Source organism: Prionailurus viverrinus, chromosome A3 (genome assembly GCF_022837055.1).
Source record: "Prionailurus viverrinus isolate Anna chromosome A3, UM_Priviv_1.0, whole genome shotgun sequence".
Taxonomy (NCBI): Eukaryota; Metazoa; Chordata; class Mammalia; order Carnivora; family Felidae; genus Prionailurus; species Prionailurus viverrinus.
This window is the reverse complement of record NC_062563.1, coordinates 57,669,935-57,693,618: the sequence shown is the minus strand read 5'-3', so window position 1 is coordinate 57,693,618 and position 23,684 is coordinate 57,669,935. Positions and strand designations below refer to the sequence as shown.

At 40.0% G+C, this 23,684-nt stretch overlaps 1 protein-coding gene across 5 annotated transcripts in view; it reads left to right on the top strand.

Annotated features, from left to right (window-relative positions):
• The window catches only part of TMEM182 (transmembrane protein 182), an 85,903-nt gene that overhangs the window by 47,545 nt on the left and 14,674 nt on the right, over positions 1-23,684 (top strand). For all 5 annotated transcript variants that reach the window (XM_047853054.1, XM_047853055.1, XM_047853053.1 and 2 more), the window contains one exon: positions 20,858-20,995. In XM_047853054.1, the coding sequence (XP_047709010.1) occupies positions 20,858-20,995 (138 nt within the window). The remainder of the gene's footprint in view (positions 1-20,857; positions 20,996-23,684) is intronic.

Here is a 23,684-nt window from a genome sequence, read left to right as displayed (position 1 = left end):
AATACTGTGGTGCATCTTTTCATAAGCTTGTTTGCCATCTTTATATCTTCTTTGTTTCTCTTAAGATCTTTGTCTACTTTTTAATTGAGATTTTTGTCTTCTTGTTCTTGAGTTTTAGGAGTTCATTGTATACTTTGGCTCACAGTCATTTATTGGATGTGCCTTTTGCAAATATTTTCTCCCACTCTGTGGCTTGTTTTCTCATTTTCTTGACATTGTGTTTTGCAGGAGAATTTTTTATTATTAAATATAATTTATTGTCAAATTGGTTTCCATACAACACCCAGTGCTCATCCCAACAGGTGCCCTCCTCAATGCCCATCACCCATTTTCCCCTCTCCCCCACCCCCTATCAACCCTCAGTTTGTTCTCAGTACTTAAGAGTCCCTTATGGTTTGCCTCCTTCCCTCTCTGTAACTTTTTTTTTCCCTTCCCCTCCCCCTGGTCTTCTGTTAAGTTTCTCAGGATCCACATATGAGTGAAAACATATGGTATCTGTCTTTCTCTGCCTGACTTATTTCACTTAGCATAATACCTTCCAGTTCCATCCACGTTGTTGCAAATGGCATGATTTCATTCTTTCTCTTGGCCAAGTAGTATTCCATTGTATATATAAACCACATCTTCTTTGTCCATTCATCAGTTGATGGGCATTTAGGCTCTTTCCATAATTTGGCTATTGTTATCGCTTCTCGGCCTTTTGGCTAAGGTCAAGTGCATAATTTGGCTATTGTTGAAAGTGCTGCTGTAAACATTGGGGTACAAGTGCCCCTATGCATCAGCACTCCTATATCCCTTGGGTAAATTCTTAGCAGTGCTATTGCTGGGTCACAGGGTAGATCTATTTTTAATTTTTTGAGGAACCTCCACACTGTTTTCCAGAGTGGCTGCACCAGCTTGCATTTGTATTTCCCTGATGAGGACAGACGTTGAGCATCTTTTGCGGAAGAATTTTTAATTTTAATGAAGTTGAGCTTATCAAGTATTTTTTTCATGGATTGTGCCTTTGTGTTGTATCTAAAAAGCCATCACTATACCCAAGGACATCTAGGTTTTCTCCTACATTCTAGGAGTTTAAATTTTTTTTAATGTTTTATTTATTTTTAAGATAGAGACAGAGCATGAGTGGGGATGGGGAAGAGAGAGAGGGAGACACAGAATCTGAAGCAGGCTCCAGGCTCTGAGCTGTAAGCACAGAGCCCAACGCAGGGCTCGAACTCACAAACTGTGAGATCATGACCTGAGCTGAAGTCAGGTGCTCAACCGACTGACCACCTGGGTGCCCCTAGGAGTTTTATAGTTTTGTGTTTTACTTTTAGGTCTATGATCCATTTTGAGTTAATTTTCATGAAGGTGTGAGTTCTGTGTCTACATACATTTCATTGCATGCAGATGTCCACATGTTCCAGTAGCACTTTCCTTGCTCCATTTGTCCATTCTTTGATCCTTTGTCAAAGATCAGTTGACTATATTTATATGCATCTGTTTCTGGGCTAAATATTATGTTCCATTGATCTAAATATGTCAATTATTTTTTCATTACCACACTCTCTTGGTTACTATAGCTTCATAGTAAATCTTGAACTTAAATAGTATCAGTCCTCCAACCTTGTTCTTCTGCTTAAATATTTTGCTGGCTCTTCTTGGTCTTTTGCTTCTCCATACAAACTTTGGAATCAGTTTATTGATATCCACAGAATATTTTGATGGGATTTTGATTGGGATTGCATTGCCTCTATAGACTGAGTTAGGAAGAAGTGACATCTTGACAATACTGAATCTTCCTACCAATGAACATGGGATATCTCCATTTATTTAGTCCTTGGATTTTGTTCAACAGTGTTTTCTGCTTATCCTCATATAGATCTTATACATATGTTGTTCAATTTAAACCTAACTATTTGATTTTAGGGGTGTTAATGTAAATGGTATTTTAGTTTTAATTTCAAATTTATTTTTTCATTGCCAGCATATAGGAAATCAGTTGACTTTTGTGTATCAATCTTGCTACAGCCTTGTTGTTATTAGTTCCTGGAGTTTTTTGTTTTTGTTTTTTGTAGATTATTTTAGATTTTCTTCATAGATGATCGTATCATCAATGAACAAAGAGAGTTTTATTTCTTCCTTCCCAATCCCTATACCTTTTATTTTTTTTTCTTGTCTTACTGCATTAGCAAAGACTTCCAGTGTGATTTTGGCAAGGAGTGGTAAAAGGGAACATTCTTGAGTATTAGTGGAATAGCTTCAAGTTTCTCATTGTTAAATATAATTTTAGCTGCAGGATTTTTGTACATGCACATTATCATTTTAAGGAATTTCCCCTCTATTCCTAGTTTCCTGAGAGGTTTTTGTTTGTTTGTTTGTTTTGTTTTGTTTTGTTTTGTTTTTTGACCATGTTTTATTGGATTTTGTCAAATGCTTTTTCTGCATCTATTGATATGATCATGTGATTTTTCTTTTTTAAGCTTGTCGATGTCATGGATTATATTAATTGATTTTCTTAATGTTGAATCAGCCTTGAATATCTAGGATAAATCTCACTTTATCATGGTGCATAATTCTTTATACACATTGTTGGATTCAATTGGCTGATATTTTGTTGGTAATTTTTGCATCCATGTTCATGAGAGATATTGGTCTTTAGTTTTGGTGTTAGGATAATGTTGGCCTCCTAGAGTGATTTAGGAGGTACTACCTCTGTTTCTATCCTCTGAGATATTGTAGAGATTGATAGACTTTTTCCTTAAATATTTGGCAAAATTCACCAGGGAACCATTTGGGCCTGGTCCTTTCTGTTTAGGAAGATTATTAACTGCTAATCCCATTTCTTTAATAGACATTTGCCTTTATACGTTGAGTATTGGCAGATTGTGTCTTTCAAGGAATTAGTCCATTTCCTCAATATTATCAAATTTGTAGGCATAGAGTATTTCATAGTATTCCTTTATTATCCCATTTTTTGGCTGCTTATTAATTTTTTATTGAAGTGTAGCTGACAGTGTCATATTAACTTCAAGTGTACAACTTAGTGATTCAACATTATGAAGTGATGAGTATGATAAATCCAGCTATTTTTACTGCCCTTTTACTGTCCTTGCAAAATGTACTGATGTTCTCTCTTTCATTTTTGATATTGGTAATTTCTGTCCTCCTTTTTTTTGTTAGACAGATTGGCTAGAGGCTTATCAATTTTGTTGATCATTTCAAAGACCATCTTGGTTTTGTTGATTTTTTCTATTGATTTTCTGTGTTAAAATTAATTGATTTTCATTATAATTATATTACCTCTTTGATTTTGCTTAATTTGGATTTAATTCACTCAACTTTTTCTAGTTTTTTAAGGTTGAAACTTAGATAAATGATATTAGATCTTTCTTCTTTTTTAACATATGCATTTAGTGCTTTAAATTTCCCTTAGGCACTGTTTTCTCCGAATCCCACATATTTTGGCAAGTTGTGTTTTCATTTAGTTGAAAATGTTTTACGTTTCTCTTGATATTATTCTTTGACCCCTGTGTTATTTAGAAGTGTGTTTTTAATCTCTATATATTTTGGGATTTTCCAGTTATCTTTGTTATTGGTTCTAATTTAACTCTGCTATGGTCTGAGAGAAGACATAGTTTGATCTCTATTTTAAATTTGTTAAGGAGTGCATTATGGTCTGCAATGTGGTCTATCTTAGTGACTGTTTCATGTAAGCTTGAGAAAATACGTATTCTGATCTTGTTTGGTGAAGTAGTCTATAGATGTCAATTATATCCAGTTAATTGATGGTGTTGCTAAGCCCAGCTATGACCTTACTGATTTTCTACCTGCTGGAGCTGTCCATTTCTTATGGAGAAGAGTTGAAGTCTCCAACTGTAACAGTGGATCCATTCTTTTCTCTTTCAGTTCTGTCAGTTTCTGCCTCAAGTAATTTGGCACTCTCTTGTTAAGCACATACACATTAAGGTAAAGCTGTTCTTTAATTAGTGTATTTATGCTCTTTATATTTAATGCCATTATTGATATGTTAGGAATTAACCCTGCCATTTAAATTTTTATTTTCTCTTACCTTTGATACCCCCCGCCCCAGAGAGAGCGCAAGCAGGGGAGAGGGGCAGAGGGAGAGAGAGAATCTCAAGCAGGCTCCACGCTCAGTGTGGAGCCTGGTGTGGGCCTCGATCTCACAACTGTGAGATCATGACCTGAGCCAAAATGAAGAGTCAGTCGCTCAACCGACTGAGCTACCCAGGCATCTCAGTTCTGTTTTTTTTGTTTTGTTTTGTTTTAATTTCTCTGTTTTCTTGTTCCTGCCTTACTATGGGTTATTTAAATTTTTTTAGAATTTCGTTCCATTTTGATTTATCTATAGTGTTTTTGAGTATATCCCCTTTTTCTACTTTATCCCACTTTCCAGACCATCCATTGAGTTTTTATTTTTGGCTACTATATTTTTTCATTCTTAAGATTTTCTTTTGTTTCTTCTTTATATCTTCTATTTCTTTGCCAAGATTTAATTTTCTCTTCAATTTAATCCCTATTTTCTTTAAGACATTAAAAAAAATTTTTTTAACACTTATTTATTATTGAGAGATAGAGAAAGACAGAGCATGAGCATGGGAGGGACAGAGAGAGGAGGAGACACAGAATACGAAACAGGCTCCAGGCTCTGAGCTGTCAGCACAGAATGCAATGCAGGGCTTGAACCCACAAACCGTGAGATCATAACCTGCCTCGAAGTCATATGCTTAACCGACTGAGCCACCCAGGCACCCCAAGACATTTTTATCATGGCTCATTAAAAATATTCATTAGCAAATACTACCATCTCCACTCTGTCTGTTGGCATCTATTGAGTGATGTTCTTCATTTAAGTGGTGATTCTCCTGGTTCTTGGTATGACTAGACATTTTTTTTTTCCTACTAAAGCTGGAGTTTGGGGGTATTATGTTATGAAACTCTAGATGTTTTGTTTTGGTTGGCTTTTTTGGCACAGCTTCTGCAGGAGAAGGGATGGGTACTCTCTCAGGGAAAGTCAGACAGGAGCAGAATTCCAGGTTCCCCACTTAGTATGTGTTGACGGGAGGAGATGCTGTTCTACTGCTGGGCAGTACTGAGAGTTCTGGCTTTCTACTGTGCTTTCCCTGATGCCATCCTATCCAGAAGGGGCAGGATTCAGTCATTGCAGCCTCTACAATGGCTTCCACTGACATGGAGAGTAGGCAAGGGTGGTCCTGACTCTCCACTCTACCTTCTCTGATACCACCCTAGGTGGAAGGAATGTCTTATTTTCACCTTTTAGGGGTGGAAGTCCAGGCTCCACACACGGTCTCTCCTGTCACTGTGATTGGTAACCTCATTACCCCTGCAAAGATGAAAGTCCTGACTCCTTATTTAGCCTTCTTTGACCCATCCTTGTGTGTGTGTGTGTGTGTGTGTGTGTGTGTGTGTGTGTATTACAGAGGCAGTAGTGTTTGGAGCACCTTGTTACAGCCTATCAAGGGGCAAGGTCTAGGCTCCTTTCTTGGTCTTTGCTGATCAGAGTAAGGTTGGGAGCCCAAGTTTTACTACTGTAGTATGCTTATTTCCTGAAAGTTTCCTGCCTTACTAGGTAGCCCCTTATCTTGTCCTTTAGATAAACAGTTTTTGTTAGGGTTTTTTGTTTGTTTGTTTGTTTGTTTGTTTGTTTTTTGCCTATGATAGTTGCCATTTCTGGGTGTCCGGCTTTTCCATCTCCTCAAACACCACAGGATAGGAGCTGGATGTTCCCACCTGGTGGTGATGAAAGTCTCACCTCCCTTTCTTCCCTGAAACCAACCCAGCACTGTATTGAAGTGGTCCATGTAGTCTGGTGAGGGGGAATGTAGGCTCTTCATTCAGACTGTGTTGAAATCTTCTGTGGTGTTTGAGTGCAGTAGAACAGTTACCGTCTAAACGTTTTCTGTCATGATAGATAGCCCCCTTCCTGGCACTTTGTCCAGGTTGACTTGTGCTTTTGCCATTTTCTGGTTCTCTACTTCTCTAGTGTCAAGTATGAGAGGAATGAGGCAAAAAGAAAACCCAGGGAACCCCCCCCCCCACTGTTCCATTACTTGGGCTCTAAGCCCCCTCGTTGACATTTGCATCTTATATTTATCCTTCTGAATCCTCTTCTGTTTCATAGATAATCTCCAGGGATTTTAGTCCTGGTTGAAAAAAAAGCAGAAGGTCACTATATCTGATTGTATAAGGGAGGAATAATTGACTAATGGATTGGGTGTGGGGTGTGAGGGAAAGAGCAGAGTCGATGGTGACCCTCTTTTGTCTTTGCCAACTGGAGGGGTGATGTTGCTATTACTAGAGATGCAGAGGGCTGAGGTGGAGCTGATCTTTAACAGGAAGCTTTGGAAGTTTTCAGATGTGTTAAATTGAGGCTGCCTAGTGCAGACGTTATGTGAGCTCTTGGATCACAGAGTCCAGAGTTAAAGGTGGAAGTCTGGGCAGGAAGTGTACCTTTGGGAGTCATTGTGTGGCGGTGTATTTAAAGTCATGAGACAAGATGAGACCATTTGGGGGAGTGAGTGTAGTGAGAAAGAAGGTCAGTCCAAGGACTGAGGCCAAGGATGTTCCATGGTTAAGTTTTCCTCAGAGGAGGAAGTGATAAGTTTTGTTAAATGCTGCCAGGGGGTAGAGGCAGGTATGCAGTGTGGTCCGACCCTTGGGTTGAACAGGCTGTCCTCAGCAACTTCACCTCCTATTTCACAAGCTGGACTTCCTTCTTCTGAGGCTCACTACTCTTATTTCCCTTTTCACAGATTATATATTTTTTTGCACTCTTTTTTTTTCTTTCTTCCATCTGTAAATGATGATGTATGAATGATGAACACAAATACTACTTGATAAATTCCAGTGCTGGCATGAATGAGAACAAATGAATTTGTCAGTCATTGAGGCCATACATTTCCCAGAGACACCATCATAATTCCTTCAAAGCTATTTGTTTCTCTCCTTATTTCTGCTTATTTAAACCCACTAGACTATTAACAGATGTTAAAGGAACATTTTATTTGTTATTTTTATTTATTGCATCAATAAAATATTGATTTCTTAATGAATATTAATGTATAATAGATAATTAATTTTATTTATTTTATCAAAATCATTCTTATCACAACAGAATGGCGTATTTCATTTCTGATTACAAGTTAAATGGATTGAGGGGAACCCATCCTGGTGCTCGCCCACTTACTTGACATTACATAGATAGCTCCCTGGATCTGGTGACAGCACTGCGAGGTAGGATTTATTGCTGCCATCTCAAAGCCAAGGAAACTGAGAGTGTTTAAGTTTCTCACCCCAAAGATCAGGCTCTGCAATGAGCTGCCTGCTTCTCCATAACCACCTTCTTGATAACATTGTAGGAGAAATTATGTTTCATTTACCTAGCAAGCAATACATACTTTGAAACAAAATCCATTGCTTAATTACATAATCTGTTCTTTCACTTTTTAGTTTTGGTGTGGTGAGCCAATGTCAGTTTTTCTTTTACTACTTATTACTCTTTACAAACAAGTCTAGGGGTACAGAAGTAAAACCAAAGTGACTTTTAAATATATTTATTTTAAAATATGATTGATCTTTAGAGTGTTTTCCCTAGTCCACAAATTCATTGCTTCAGGGCTGTGCGTGGCCAAGGCTATTCTTCACACCCACGGAGCATTGATTCAGTATTTTTAAGGGAAGATATAGATACGTTTTATGGAAAGCAAAGGGTTAACTTGTTTCCAGAGCAACAGCTGTTGTTATGCAATAAGAAGGGTATTTGCTATAACAGTTTGCTATGTTGAGTAGCTAGAGAGGGAAGTTTTCCAAAGATGTATCCTATCACTGCAAATAAATAAATAAAACCAAATCCCCCACTAGACCATGTACAGAGAAGCTGTGGGGATGCTATGTTTGATCTTCTCGATGAATTTCTGCTTAAAATGGGCAATTTTGGAAGACTGGTCCTTTCAAGGGGAGACTTGGAAGTTCAATCTGTGCAGTTCATTATCAAAGGGAAATATCGACCATATGCTTGCCAGGACTCTAACTGGAAGAGCTGGAGATGAGACTTGAGATGGCTACCTCTTTATTAAGAATCAAACAGAAAATTAGGGAGGCTGGTTACGTGGCTGGCTTCTAAGGCACACACAGCAAATAGTTGGCAGTTCTGTGAGAACTCAAGGCCAGTAAGCATTTCTGACACGTTCCCTCAGATTGACCCGTAGAGGATGCCGAGTCATTGAAAGATGCCCGAGAAGGGCTTATGTACTATACTTGGTAGATGCCGATGTTGAACACCAAAGGTTGTGTTTCTTGCTAAGTGGAGAAAATACGACTGTCAGTCTGTTCATGGAGGAGCAAAGTGCAAACGTTTGTTCTGGAGGGAATGGAGGCTTTGCCCTGCAGAGATGCTGGCGGCTTGCCAGCTATGTCGTCTGTCCCCATGCGACACTCACCTTCGCTGACTGTGCTAACACTCCTTGTGTGCGGGGTTCCCATCCCGAACCACGCATGTCCTTCTCCAGAGCTGGTCACGTAGTTTTCCAAGGCATTTGCTGGCAGGGACAGGCCACTAGTTGCCTGCTGAATCCTGTCACCCCGGCAGCTGGTGGTGACTCTCATCCCTTCGTTGTCTTCCTAGAAACTTGGTTGCTTCATTTCTCTTTTATCCTAATTCCTTGAAAAGGTTTCTTTGTCCATTTAATTTTTGCCACAGGGCAGGCTAGTTTCCCAGAAGTATGGTCAGATGTTTTTGGTGGTGGCATCATGATATTTTACTCCTTCAGAAAAACAAAACCAGGAAAATACAAATTTCTATAAGAAAGAAAAGGGGTTTGTGTTTTTCTGTTTTTATCTTTGTCTTTCTCACTGAACACACTGCCCCCCACAATCCAGACTGTAAACCTCCTGCCAATGGTTTGATTATTGATAGACAGAAGCTTTGTGGGGACAAAAAGCCTATTTTGATTTACGTTAATCAGTGATTTTTTACGTCATTTGTAGGGAAAGTTTTACATAACATGGGCCAAAAATATTCCACTGGAAAATGACTGTATCCTACATGGACCATTGTGATCTGCCTCCTACCTTTTTCTCTAGCCACTTCCCCTGCCACCAAAGGTTTGCTCTCTCTGTGCTTTCACACTAAGCTCCTTGCACACACCTGCATTCCGCCTTGGTCTCCTTTGTGCTTTCTGCCTCCATTTTCTGCATGCCAACTCTGCCCTCTAAGCATCACTTCCTCCAGGAAGCCCTCTGCAATATGCCAAGATTGGGTCAAATACCCTTACTCTATTCTCGTGTAATACACCATTCATTGCATTCTCTCCTTGCACTTGGCATAGCCAATAACCATCAGATTGTGCAATTCTCTCCTATTAGACTGCTTGATAACATATATTGTACTTTTATTCATGGAATATCACCAATAAGTGCTTACCTAGCATAGTGCCTGATACAAGGTAGATATTTTTCGATCAATGTCTGAGCATAGATAAGGGAAAGAGTGGAATTCAGGTTAGTTGTTAATCACTTCTTTGGTTGGGTGTTTTGTGATAAAAATAGAGGGAACATATCAAATCATTTTATTGCTATGGAATTCCTAAACCAACTTTCCTGATGTGGAAATAGTGGAAACTACTTTTGAGTCACATCTCTAAGAAAAGGTTCTTAGATATATAATGTCAATATGATAAAATATGACAAAATTCCCTGGAGAAATGTGGTTCTAAGATGTTAGAGATTTGTGGAGTCAAACCATCTGAAAGATAAGAACATGAAGACTCAGGAGTCCTAGGATAATAATAATACAATACTTACAGCTAAGTAAGCAAGTCTTTGCTGCAATTATTTTCTATTGTCTGTACAAAAGATTTGGGCAAGCAGGTTCAAATTTAATGTTAAAAAACTATATGAATAGGGAAGCCTGGGTTGCTCAGTCTGTTAAGTGTCCAACTTTGGTTCGGGTCATGATCTCATGGTTCCTGAGTTCAAGTCCCACATCAGGCTCTGTGCTGACAGCTTGGAGCCTGGAGCCTGCTTCGGATTCTGTGTCTCCCTCTCTCTTTGCCCCTCACTCTCTCGCATTGTTTCTCTCTCTCTCAAAAATAAACACTAAAAAAAAGTATATGAGTAAAGCGTTTCTAAAAGTGTTCTTTTCATGGCTTAATATAAAGGATAACAAGACTTCTCAGGTATAGATCAGATTTTTTTTTAAGGGACTCAGAGAATAAGGAAATGTGTCTCTTTTCTGTCATCTTTAGAGTTGAGTGGGAAAACTTACATGAATCCCTGATGTTCTTAATTAATTTCTATGTACTGGGTATTCAGGAGCATGGGAAGGGCAGTCACATAGTCCTTGGTACCTTTACTTAGCCACCAGGTGTTAGTGTCTCATTACTTGATTCCTCAGCTCTTCATTTTCAAGGGCCTCTTTCTCCCTAGTAGGGATTCAGGTAATAAAGGCTCCCCAGCCATTGTGGTAGTGAGACGAGACCATGGATTCCTTTCTGTTTTGAATGAGTTTGCTTCATTCTGTCCCCCGGCCCTTAAATATTCCCCTAGCCTTGGCTGCATAACTTGAGCTTTCCCTAGTGTTAGAAAAATGAGCAAGACTGAGTCTTTGCCCTGAAGCAACTCACAGTCTAGCAGTGGAGGAGGATGTGAGAAGTGAGAAGACAGCACAGAGTGCTAAGTCCAGGGCCTGGCGTGTGTTAAGAACACTGACTGAGTAGGGGGCCAGGCACTCTTTCAGTCCTCTTACAACACCATAAGTATCATTATTATCACATTCTAGGAAAGGAAACTAAGGCACGGAGAAGCTAAGTGACTTGCTGAAGGTCATACAGCTGGTTAGGGTTATTATTCTACCTCTTTCGTCTAGCTGGTTCAGGGCTCTCCTGCCTTTTGGTGGAGGTGAGGAAGTAACTCTACTATGTCCCTTCAAGGAAGGAAGCAGTTTAAACGGATCTCAAGTGACAAGTAGGAAGGTTTAATCATTCTAGTGAGGGGAAATAAAAGCCTAGAGGCATAACAGCATTCCCCCTTCCCAACAGGAAACTTCAGTATAATTTCAGGATTTCTGGAGGATAAGGTGAGAGGAACCAAAGTGGGAGGATTTGAACCTAGAAGTTCTGATGGAGCAGTGGAAATTTATTTGCAACACACACACACACACACACACACACACACATACACACACACACACCCCCCCGAAACACAGAGACTAACGGTGTCTCAGACTGAGATCAGACAGCCCTGAGTTCAAATCTTGACCTTGTCATTTAGTGGCTGTTTTAATTTTTGGAACTTTCCTTAAGCTCCCCAGCCTCATCAGTAAAATACAGAGTAGGGATTGCTCTGATGACAGAGGGAAGGACATCTGGAAAGGCTGAGCCACTTCATGGCATATAGCACCTTCGCAATGCTGTTGGCAGCTCCAGAGAGACCCAAGAGGCCCGTGGTTCTCAACCTGGTGCACACTCCATTCTCCCTGAGGCTGGAAGAAATATGATTGCATGTGCCCACCCAGAGAGATTCTCACCTAATTGGGCTGGTTTGGAATCCTGGCCTGGTTATGACATTAGAAACCTGCAGGTGGCTCTGATGCTCAGGCAGGGATGGGGCTGCAAATCTAGGCCCTTGGAGGCAGCAGGGGTCAGAGCAAGACCTGGAGCTGGAGGTTAATCTGGTCCCTTGTATTAGAATCCGAGTGTCTTTTTATACAATACCTCTGTAGGGAAACTTTATTCTATCCCCTTCGGTTCAGGGACTGTGGCCCTGCAAATTATACTATAAAAAGACAGAGGAGATGAGAAAAGATTTATTAGTCTGTATGCATATAGAGGCCTTCATGGAAAAACGAAGAGCTGGGCTGCCTGGGTGGCTTAGTTGGTTAAGCATCTGACTCTCGATCTTGGCTCAGGTCCCAGTGTCAGGGTCCTGATTTCAAGCCCCATGTTGGGCTCTGCTCTGGGCATGAAGCTTACTTAAAAAAAAAAAAAAAAAGAAGAAGAAGAAGGGCCAAAGAAGCAGATAAGCCTGAGAGCTTATATGCCTTTTTAACAAAGAACATGGTGATGTGACAAGACAGAGGAAACGGGTTTGGGCTAGAGGTGGTAAACGGTGGGACGGTGACTAGGAACTATACGGGAGAGACTAATGGACAGGAAGGGTACGTTAGTAGATGTGTTTGCCATCCCATCTTGGTACTGACTTGCTGTCTCTGTCATGGCCATAAAACTCTCGAAGAGCAGACTTCATGTCTCAAATGTTTCTGCTTTAAGCCAGGTGATGAAAACTCCCCCCAGGTTTCTTTCTGCATGCACTGACTCTTACTCGCTTCCAGCTCAGATAATCCTTACCCAAAGTGGCGCATTTCGGGGTGACACATTCTGATTCCCCTTCACCTCACTTCTGAGTGCCTCAGTTCCTCCTGGCTGTGACTTGAGTATTCTGGCTGCTTCTGCGGTCAAGCCGCACTGTGCTAGTACCCCTGTCACTGCGGTCACCACCACTTCTACCTCTGCTACCGCCAAGCCCAGCACCCACAAAGCCTCCCTTCCCACCCCCCAAGATGGTCAGGAGGAGAAACAAGATAGTGACCATAGACGCACCCTCCAACCTGGAAAGCCCACGAAACCATGTGAAGAAACCCACGCTTCTCCTGCTTCGGGGACTGTCCCAAGGTCACAGCCGGCATGGACGGTGAGGACTCTGCCCCGGTTGCTCAAGACACTCCTCCCTCTCGGCCGTTCCTTCACTGTCTGTGTTTACAGTAGGGAAGTAAATAAACTCCATCAGGCCTTTCAATGTTCTTTTTGTTCTGGAAAAAAAAAAAATCAATGGACCATGCAGAGCACGTGACTTGGCACGTCCACAGTTGCAGAGCTCAGACGCGGACACACTGTACAGCCTGTCCTTCTGCTTTGGTGAAGGGATGACTGTATTTTTAGACCTGCCCAATGCTGCCAAGACCAGTAGTGTATGGAGATGCAGGACAGGCTTGCTGGCCTGTGTAACAGAAGCGTCTTGCCTAAAGCAACGGCAACATATGCTGGAGGTTCTCATTTGCTGCCGATGATGGTGGAGGGGCGGGGGGTGGCGCGTTTTGTTTTGGCTTCTTATAAAACATTTTATAGCACTTCACACTGTGTGCTTGAGGATGTGTCGAAACATAGGATTAGCTTTATGAACTAGCTTTGTGAGGTGTCTGAGGCAAGATAGCAAGTTTTGAAACATGAATAACACTTAAGTTTATCTTTAAACTGCAAATACAATATTTACATTTTTGTATACACAACAAAATAATCTATCAAAACACTACGAATTTGGAATTGTGATCGTGTGGGTTGACTTTTCCCTCTCCACGCTGTGTGGAAGGAGGTTTGATGTGTACATTGTAATATTACAAAATCAAGAGGAGGTTTGTTACTATCTTAACAGAACACGCTGTTCCGGCATGCAAAGGAAAAATCCATAAAGATAGACTTTGTTCTTGCTGGGTTCTCAGCTCCTGTAACAACAGCTTCTCACTAAAGCTTGTTTCGTCTCTATCCCTACTGCCCGTTTTAGGCCCCACTTGGATTACTATGGCACCTACCTAACTGTGTTTCCCTTCTTCTATTCTTTTTCCTGCCAGTTTGTCTCTGGACAGCTACAGGAGCGGTATTCTGATACAGGTGTGGCTATAATTTCTGATAACTGACCTTCAGGGGCTCCCTAGGACCAGTATGACAAGGAGTGTCTTGCTGAGTGGCACACAAGGCCTTGACGACCTTTCTATCCCTCGTTTTCTGTTCCCGTCATCCATATGGGAAGCAGCTGCAGGGAGCTGTTTTCTGTTTGCTGATCCGTGGAACTCTTTCCTACTGTGATTACACTGACCTTCCCTCTTGCCTTCTGACAGTTCAAATAAGACCCAGTTCAACTAGAATCAGAACTGTAGGGCTTTACTCGTTACCATTCAGCCCTGAAATAGTGGCTTCTCTGGGCTGTGGTCCATTGGGCTCCATGATATTCTGTGCATACCTCTGCTGAGGCACCTATCAACACAGTGTGAAACTTACTTGTTTTTCCATCACTGGACTGAACTTGTGAGGGCAAGGAATGTGTCTTACTCTAGCAGGTTTTGGTGCCTAGAGAGCCATAGAAATATGTTTGCTAAATTAAGTAACTTATAGTTGTCAACAACACCCCCATTCGCCAAGCAAGCCTGGCAGGGTCTCTCTTTGCGGTCCCTTGTAAGACGCCGGCTTGAATTACTGGATGGATGTGAATGTTTTGGAATGGAACTTCTTAAAAAAATAATCTAGAATTAAAACTTCAGGTTGCTCTATCATCAAAATTAATGGGTTTTAGTGCATTTTATTACATTCTTAGTGGAAAAAAATACTAACCGTGTAGATGGAATTCAGAACAGATGCCAATTCTGCCATTAGCTTCCTGTCTGTGGTCTGTGGGAACCTGCACACATAGTGCAAATGTGTACACACACACACACACACACACACACACACTCATACATATGCACACATACTGATGTGTACAGTTAATAGTCCACTTTATTTCATGGCCTTCATTGTCCTACAGTTTTGGGTGATTTTTCTGTTTTCTCCCTGAAGGATGCTTAGTAGATGTCTCCCTTCAGTTCCTAATTAATGTCATTTTGGAATTTGACTTTGAGGTATACCCAGGATATGAGCTCCTCTTGGTACATGTTTTAGTCTGAAATTTGAATTTGCAATGCAGTTAATACTCTTTATGTTATGTACTTTTTAAGAGTAAAACACATTGTGAACATAGTTTTGCATTCCAAATAACACTCTTATTGAACACCCTAGACAGTCTCTAATGACTGGTCTCTTTTCTCCACTAAAAAAGCAACAGGATAGCCCTCAAATGAAAACTACAAAATATCATATGTGAGTGAAAATATTATAAAATGTGAAGTGACAAACAGGATATAGTGACATGACATTTCAGCATACCCGAGACTGATGATTTTTAATCTAGACCCACGAAGATGGAGTTACTAAGTAAATTGGTGGTGCAAGTAATACTGTCAGGGTAAAAGCTTCATCTATTGAGGAAAATAAGCTGAATACTCTAGAAGAACCATTCCTATAACATCTGTTGTCACACTAATTACTACTCATCCTCATTACAACACCTGAACAAGGGGCACTTTGTTAGGTCAGCTCACCAATTTATTTAGAATCAACAGAACTCCATTGCTTTGAAAATAGCTGTTAATTCTGGACTTTCACAGATTCAGATGAAGCTTTCTTTTAATTAATCCAAATTGTGATGATATAGATTACATGTAAATCTATTTACATTGTACATCTTGCTTCATGTTCTAATAGGAATTAGTAGAAATCCAATATGGTTTAAGTTAAGCATTGAATTGTCCTTAATGGTTCAAATGGATTTTTAGAGATGTTTTCACTCGGCACAGTCCAAAGCTTTCAAAGACAAAACTTCACAGTTTTTACGGGCTCATATAAGGAACCAGGAAACAAATGAAGTGATCTCTGAGAAACATTCACAGTCTAGGAGACTTAAATAATACAAACTACTGACCAAACAAAAACATGCTCCCTGCCAAAATGTAAAAGGTATAGATATATTACAACTGAAATCTTGTCCATCCTAGATCCATGAAATTAGTAAGATGTCTTTTATGTGTCAACTATATTGTTGACATTTTATTACAGGGTGAGTATTAATTAATACTAGTAATAGCAAATGTATATGAGTACTTATGGCATGCAGCTACTTATATTTTCTCAACTCTTTCTATAAACTTATGTGAAGGATATTATTTTCCATCTTAGAAAACTGTGGTCTATCAGAGTCACACAATTAGTAATTGGAAGGGCCCCAATATCATGTTTGACTCCCAAAACACATATACTTAATTCGCTTTATGTTGAAGGTTCTCTGATTGCCTCAGGTTTACTTCAGACAGTGAAAGAACCCTACCCAATTCCATGAGATGATTCTTAATTACGAGTGAACATTTTAATTCTGGAATCAAAGTGTGCCACATATGCAAACAAGGTAATATAATTAGCCAAGGAACAGGAAGTTCCAAAACATTTTGAAATAGGCCTGAAGTTACGCACTTTTGAATGCTGAAACACAAGCAGAAAAATAAAGCACACAGTGACTGCAATAAGGAGACTCACTTGGAAGCGATTTCTGTATGTTCACAACTCTCCAGGCGCGAGGTTCCCCCTTCCCTTAAATACAGATCTGTTGTTCTGCCTTTTATACGGGACTCAGAATTAAAAGTCAGGCTATTTTGTTAGAGCAAATGGCAGGACAGGAACTGGCAGCTCTCAGGAACGACAGCAACTCTGGGGAGCATTTATCTGCGTTTCTGTCTTGTTCTCTTTCTCTCTCTCCCTCACCAGGTACTTTCTCTCCTTCTTTCAGTCCTTCTGCTCTTCTCTGTGGGGAGGCATGTCCTGCTGTTTCCGCCCTGTCTGTGGCCCAATTCATAATGCCTGCCTTCTTGTTCACATGTGGCTCTTTTGGACCCAATGACCAATGCTTCCTTCAACTTCAACCCTGCTACTAATCACCTCATGTTTCTAGCTTTCCGGTTCTGCAGGGATCACACTGATGAGCCCAACTCATCCTTACAAAACGTTGGTCATAAGGCATGGATCTGAAGTCACCATGTCTGAGCTGTCTTTTGTTCGGTGTCTGACCCCATTTGTTTGTATTTCAGGTATTTAGAAATAGAGTTACATGTTATAAAACATGCCCAATGCCTTCTTGGAGGTTAGGGGATGAGAAAACTTCCCAAGGAAGACGGTATGAGAGACCTTTGTCAAACACAACTTCTTTACTGCATCCTGTGTAGTAATCTAAAGGAATTTCCAAACATCGATGGTACATAAAAGCAGTATGTAAGGATCTCTGAGGGAAGTAATTCCCTTTTCCTAGTATTGAACACAGTACTACCCACTGCATAGTGTTGGCACAGTTTAAATAATAATGTGAATAAAAGCAACCACAAAATAAATGCCATTCATTGATCTCTTATTGTGTGTTGCACACTTCCTATGCATTATTAATAATTCCTCCAGTAACTGTAAAGGGTGGATACAGACATCTGTATTTTACAGAAGAGTTAGAGGTTCAGGAAGCTTAAGTAAGTAACTGGTCAGGAAACTTAAGTAACTGGTTATATCCCATGGAAGTGGTAAATACTCTAAAAGCTCTACTTCTTTACCATATTTTGCTGACAATATATTTTTGCATTTCAACAGGCAAGTATATTTTAAAGAAATTAAGATGAGAAAAATACTAGACTGCATTTATGCAGATATCCACCTTTCTGTTTCACTTCCTTTTCCCTGAGGTTTCAAGTGAACCCTGGCGTCATTTCTTTCCACCTAAAGAAATCCATTTTCGCATGTCTTTACAGAATAGGTCTGCTTTGATAAATTCACCTTCATCCCTCAAAGATATCTTCACTAGAAACAGAATTCGAGGTTGATAGTTCTTTTCTTTTGGCACCTTGAAGATGTTCTACTCTCTCCTGGCCTCCATCATATCTGATGAGAAACTTCCGTCCTTGGGATTATTGTTCTCCTGCATTTAATATGTCATCCCCCACCCCCCCCCCCACCTGCCTGTGACTACATTCAAAACTTTTTTCTTTATCCATGGTTTTCAGTGATTTTGTTATGTTTCTGGGCTAATTTTTTTTTTTTTTTTAGTTTATTCCCTTTGGAGTTTGTTGAGTTTCTGTCATCTATAGCAAGTCTGGGAAGTATTTCTATGAATGTTCTTTCTGTACCAACATTATTTGCCTCTTCCTTAGGGACTCCAGTGACACAAATGTGATATCTTTTGATATTGTCTCTCAAGTCTCTGAGACCCTAGCTATTTTTGGTTCCAATCACTTTTCTTCTTCCTGTTATTCCAATTGGGATAATTTCTACTGCTCTCTCTTCATGTTTCGCCTGCTCGTTTTCATCTCCATTCTGCTCTTGAGTTCATTTCATGGATTTTAAATTTCAGATATTATATTTTTCACTTCACTTTAGTTCTTTTTTTTAAAGACTCTATTTCTCTTCTAAGGATTTCTATCTATTCATTTCAACAGTGTTTACCTTAGTTCATAGCAAATGGTTCTAGTAGCTGCTTTAAAGTCTATATGAGAATTCACACATCTGAGCCGTCTTTGGGTTGGCGTCTGCTGATTGCTCATTCCTTTGAGAATTGGTCAGATTATCATGGATGTTAGTATAACAAGTAATTTTGGATTATAGCCTAGACATTTTGAACATACATTGCTAGACTTTGCATATTGTAAAAACTTCTCTGGAGAATATTGATTTGTTGTTTGAAGGAGTGATCCGCCTGCACGTCTGTCCTTTTCTTCTGTGGGAGTCTTTGCAAGGTCAATTCTGTTTTCAAAGCCTTTGCTATGCTGTTTGGGTCTGCCTGGGGTAATGTGCCACTCAGGGCTCTGGCACTTGGGTGGTTTTGATGCTGTAATTTGTTCTCAGAGCCTTCACTGCACTTCTCTGGGCATTTTCTGTGCATGCACGACTTGGGGAGTAAGTTCATCACTTGTGTAGATTCAAACACAGAGTTAGAGATTCTCTTCTCTGGCTCCCTCTCATCTGTGGGGTTTCTCCCACACCCTCAGGCTTCCAAGGCCCACATTTCCAGTTTTTCTGGCTAGAAAGATTAGGTTTTCTGAGTTTTGGCCTCCTGAGCCATGGCCCAGTTCCATGCAATTGTAGCACAGTGCAAAGCAGTGAAAGAAAAGAGAAAACCTCTCTTTTTTTTCCCTCACTCTTTGAAAATTGAGGGTTCCTTTTTCTCATTCTTATAGCAAAAGAGTTAAATCGTCATTTGGGATCTTAAGTGTCCATGCCTCCCCTCGGGTAGCAGTGCAGATCTACTTTTGAGGCCTTGAAGACAGGACTGGGAGAATAAAAAGAGAAGACTTCAACATGGGGACTTTCCCTATACTCTGGCTTACAGCAGCCCCCTTTCCTGCTGATCTAGTGAGAATGATGATCATATGGGGATTTTTGTTTTGTTTTGTTTTGTTTTCTGTTTGCACCTTTTACACTTTTACAAAGTTCCCATCTGACTTGCCTTCAGGTCCAATCTAGGAAGAGAAAAAAAGGAAAAACTCAGAAAACTCTTTGTAGCCAATTTTATCTTTCCTTAAGGCTAGCTAGACTTCTCTCCTTAATCCACTTGCTACTGTTTACATTTCAGACTCCTCAGATAGTTGTTTGCCATGTGGGTCCACGTTTTAGTCGTGATCAGGGGAACGACAGAATGGGCTCCTTACTCACTGGACTGCCTCTAATTCACATTTTCACCCCTAGCACTTGCCTCAGAACCTGTCACATGATAGACAATAAAGCAAATGAAGTGAATACAAATGTAAAATGTGAGGCTCCCCAATGTGAAGGGAATATTTGTGTGTGTGTGTGTGTGTGTGTGTGTGTGTGTGTGTGTGTGTGTGTGAATGAAAATGTAAACCGTGAAGCTTGCCAATTCTCTAGCAAATTCTGGTAGGACCTGGACGGCACATGTTTGGCTCACAGTCTGCCACTCTTCCCACGCTCAGATATGATCAGCACTTCTCCACTGCTTGGCTGCCTGTGGAGCCTGAACGCAGCCACAGAATATTCCTACACCACAGACCAGGAAGCCACTGTCAGGTGGATAGCACGGCATGTGGGGGACAAGCCGGCCTTGTACCCGGGCTTTCAGACGTGTCCACACAAAATGTGCAGCCTGCCTTTCCCATTTAACTGCAGTGGCTTCTCCCTGTACGTTTCCACCTTCCCATCCTCTTTTCTGTAAGATTGCAGGTGATGGACGTGTTTTTTTCTTTGCCAAATGGGCTTGTGGAGAAAAATAAAATCTTTTTTTTTTTTGCTCTCTCATATAAAGTCTATATTTTCATGAAAAAAGGTAACTTGACTAATGTGTTTCACAGAGCTTTCTCTCATTTATACCAAAAGGTACTTATTTTAGTGTTTTATCCCTTGGGAAATGATGAATTTGTTTAATAGATTGGTAATTATCCCACTCAAAAATGATCATTAGAATTCCTCTGTATTTGATTACTATGTATCACCAAACGCACAATCCATTTATCACCAGCTGCATCCATTAATTCAGCCTTGCTGGTCCATGCATAAGAGACTACTCTAACTTCTCATTTTGAGTCTTTCTAAGAAAAATATTGGTAGAAAGTAGTATGCCTTAAATATACCGGACTTAAAATCTCAGTCTGTACAAATTTTTATTTTTATTTTTGCTCTCTATTTTTATTACCTGAAGACTACTTTCCAATGGCATCACAATTTAAACAGAAGTGTACTTTTTTGTTAGGGGATTGGAGTGATTATTACCTTCTAGTGATTATAGTGGTAGTAAGAGGCCATGTTTGTAAATGTGAATGCATCTTCATGTCTTTGTACGTTTGGTATGGAACGCTATCTGTGACCCAATTAGATCCTTACTCAAAGGTACTCTTTCCAGAATTTTGGAATATCTCCACTTCTAAAATGGAAAATCTGGTCCGGAAAATGAGCTCCTAGAATATACTGAGCACGTGTGCGGTGCAAACACCGAGCACTAGTTGATTGAAGGTTGATATCATTGAGTATGGAGTTACCTAATAAGGTTTCCCTTGGACTGTAATTCAGGATCTGTGGTTTGGGATTGTGCCCATCCGTGCTGTGGCTGAAATCAGAACAATAAAGAGGAAAGAAACTGCCTGGTACAATCTAAGCGGTGTTCACAATCTAAGTTTGTTTTTCTTTTCTCCTTCACCCCACCCCCGGGTCTCCAGTTTACCGTGGTTTCTGGGCAGTCCTGATGCTTCTGGGGGTCGTCGCCGTGGTGACTGCAAGCTTTCTGATCATCTGTGCAGCCCCCTTCGCGAGCCATGTTCTCTATAAAGCCGGCGGAGGCGGGTACATTGCTGCAGGTACGCACTGGGCAAAGGGTGTGATTTCCAGCCGTGGGTTTCCTCCATATCTTCATATTCTCCTTTTCTAGTTTCAGATTTCAGGCTTCTAGTAGTGGTAATACAATGATATTTATATACAGTATTTCTTGAGCGCCTGCTACATGCTCCACAGCCTTTCCTCACTGTATCCATATTGTATTAAGAGGGCACTAGAAGGGAAATTAACCTGTTTACTCTCTCTGTAAAATGGGGTCATATCTGTAATATCAGGATGTGGGTGAACTTTTCTGGGTGATCTTAAAAGAGATAACCTCCTGATGATATTACAAACCGGCATGATTTATTTATCACAGGTAAAAAACATCTCTTTCTACAATGTCCCCATTCAGTTTTCTTAACTGTGGTTCATGGGCATTAGCGAAACACATTCTCTCCCTGGCAAAACCTGCGTTTGTTTTAGTCGGCTTTACAACTAGTGTTTTTAATGCCTGCTTATGGTGATCATAGCACAAATAGAAAAATAATCGACTAGGTGTGTCTTGTGAATGTTCCATCTTTTTCATTTAATTGGGAAGTAACAGCCAGAAGTCTAATCCGAAAACATAAGCACACAGGTGATTTGTAAAGATAACAGTTCTAGAAAATTAGGCAAACTTCACTATAGTAAGACCAACTTGCACATGACTAAGCTATACTATAATGTCAGATAAGGACAGAGTGTGTCTGTAGAAATGGTAATGACAGTAAAGAAACAGGATGGATAGCTTTGTTGTCTCTAAATGATTTCAGAGACAGCTCCTCATGTGTTCCCTCATCATTTAATTGATGGTCAATTCACAGTTCCTTTGAGCACGCTCTTTACATAATATTGTACTTAATTCTGTAGAGGGAATAAAAATAAGAATAATCAGATACAGATCCTCCATTCAAAGACCTCAAAAAAAAAAAAGAAAGAAAAAAGAAAAAAAACCCATCAAATCAGAGTCCTGTTTAACCCATTCTGTCATTCTTTTGTCTTATATTCAATTCTTTTCCTGTTTTTTCAAGGACCTTGTTTTCAAGGGCCTGGATTTCTTCACAAAATTTACCTTTGTAAAATATACAATGCAGGGCTCCTGGGTAGCTCAGTCGGTTGAGCATTCGACTTCAGCTCAGGTCATGATCTCGTGGTCCGTGAGTCTGAACCCCAGGTCGGCTCTGTGCTGACAGCTCGGAGCCTGGAGCCTGTTTCAGATTCTGTGTCTCCCTCTCTCTCTGCCCCTCCCCTATTCATGCTCTCTCTCTCTCTCTCTCTCTCTCTCTCTCTCTCAAAAATAAATAAACATTAAAAAATTTTTAAGGTATACAATGCAGTGTTTTTAAATATGTTTCCAGAGTTGTGCAAATATTACCGCTCTCTGATTCCAGAATATTTTTATCACCTCACAAAGAGACCTCATCATCTCCCCTCTTTTTCTCCTTCTGGCCCTGAGTAAACAATCATCTACTTTCTGTCTCTGTGGGTTTGCCTCCTCTGGAAATTTCATATAAATGGATTCAGACAATGTGTGGCCTTTTGTGTCGGTCCATTTCAGTCTCATAACTTATAATGTCCTTTCTTTCATTCATAATTCCATAAGACTAAACCCCTTATATATCTTAAAACTGACCATTTTCTGAGCCAAAATTTTTTTTTCTCCCTCAAGGAGGGAGGGAAAACCACATTCTACCTTTGCTTTATTCAAAGATCTAGTGAAGTTTTATATTTTTCCATGGTCTTCCCAGAAATAGCAGCTGTCTGCTAGAGTTTGTAAATATTTGTTTCTTCTCATTCCTTGCTTTTCTTTTTTAATCTTTTCCAATAAGGGAAATGTACAGTTGACCCTTGAACAATATAGTTTGAACTGTTTGGGTCCACTTACACACAGATTTCTTTTTTTGATAAATACAGTACAGTTCTATAAATGTATTTTTTCTTTCTCATGTTTTTATTAGTGACATTTTCTATTCTTAGCTTACTTTATTGTAAGAATACGATATGTAATACATATACAAAGTATGTGTTAATCGACTGTTATCAGTAAAACTTCTGGTCGAGTAGGCTATTAGTCATTAAGTTTAGGGGAGTTAAAAGTTATAGGCAAATTTTCAACTGCAGATAAATTTGGGGGAGTTAAAAGATATAGGCAGATTTTCAACTGTGCATAAGGTCAGCGCTCCTAATGCTACATTGTTCAAGGGTTAACTGTAATAGCGTTAGTTTAGTGCATATTATGGATAGCATAGTTGCTTTATACTCAGAAGTGCTCTGATCCTTGGTTTAGTCTGATGGAAGAATTATGTGTCTCTGTGTGTGTTTAGTGCTTTTGAAAAAGAAAAAGTTGATCGTTTTTAAATTGTACAAGAAAATAGTATATTTAGAGAATTATATTTGGCTGAGAACTCTATAGGAAGGTAAAGCATTTGATATAGACTCCTATGCTTATGACCAGTGGGTTTTCTCTTTTCAATGAATCTTTGCTGTATGTGGGCATGGGGCTGAGGTCCTCCTTGCCAAGTCTTCATGCAATAGCCCCTGGGAATTGAGAGGTGCCCATGGTATTCTGGGACCCATTCTGAAAGCAACTGAACTGGACAATTATGAGGACACGTCCTTTCAAATTTGACTTTTAATTTTCTTCAGGGCAGAATTCTTTAGTGTTTATATAGGGCTATTTGTTTCCCCAAA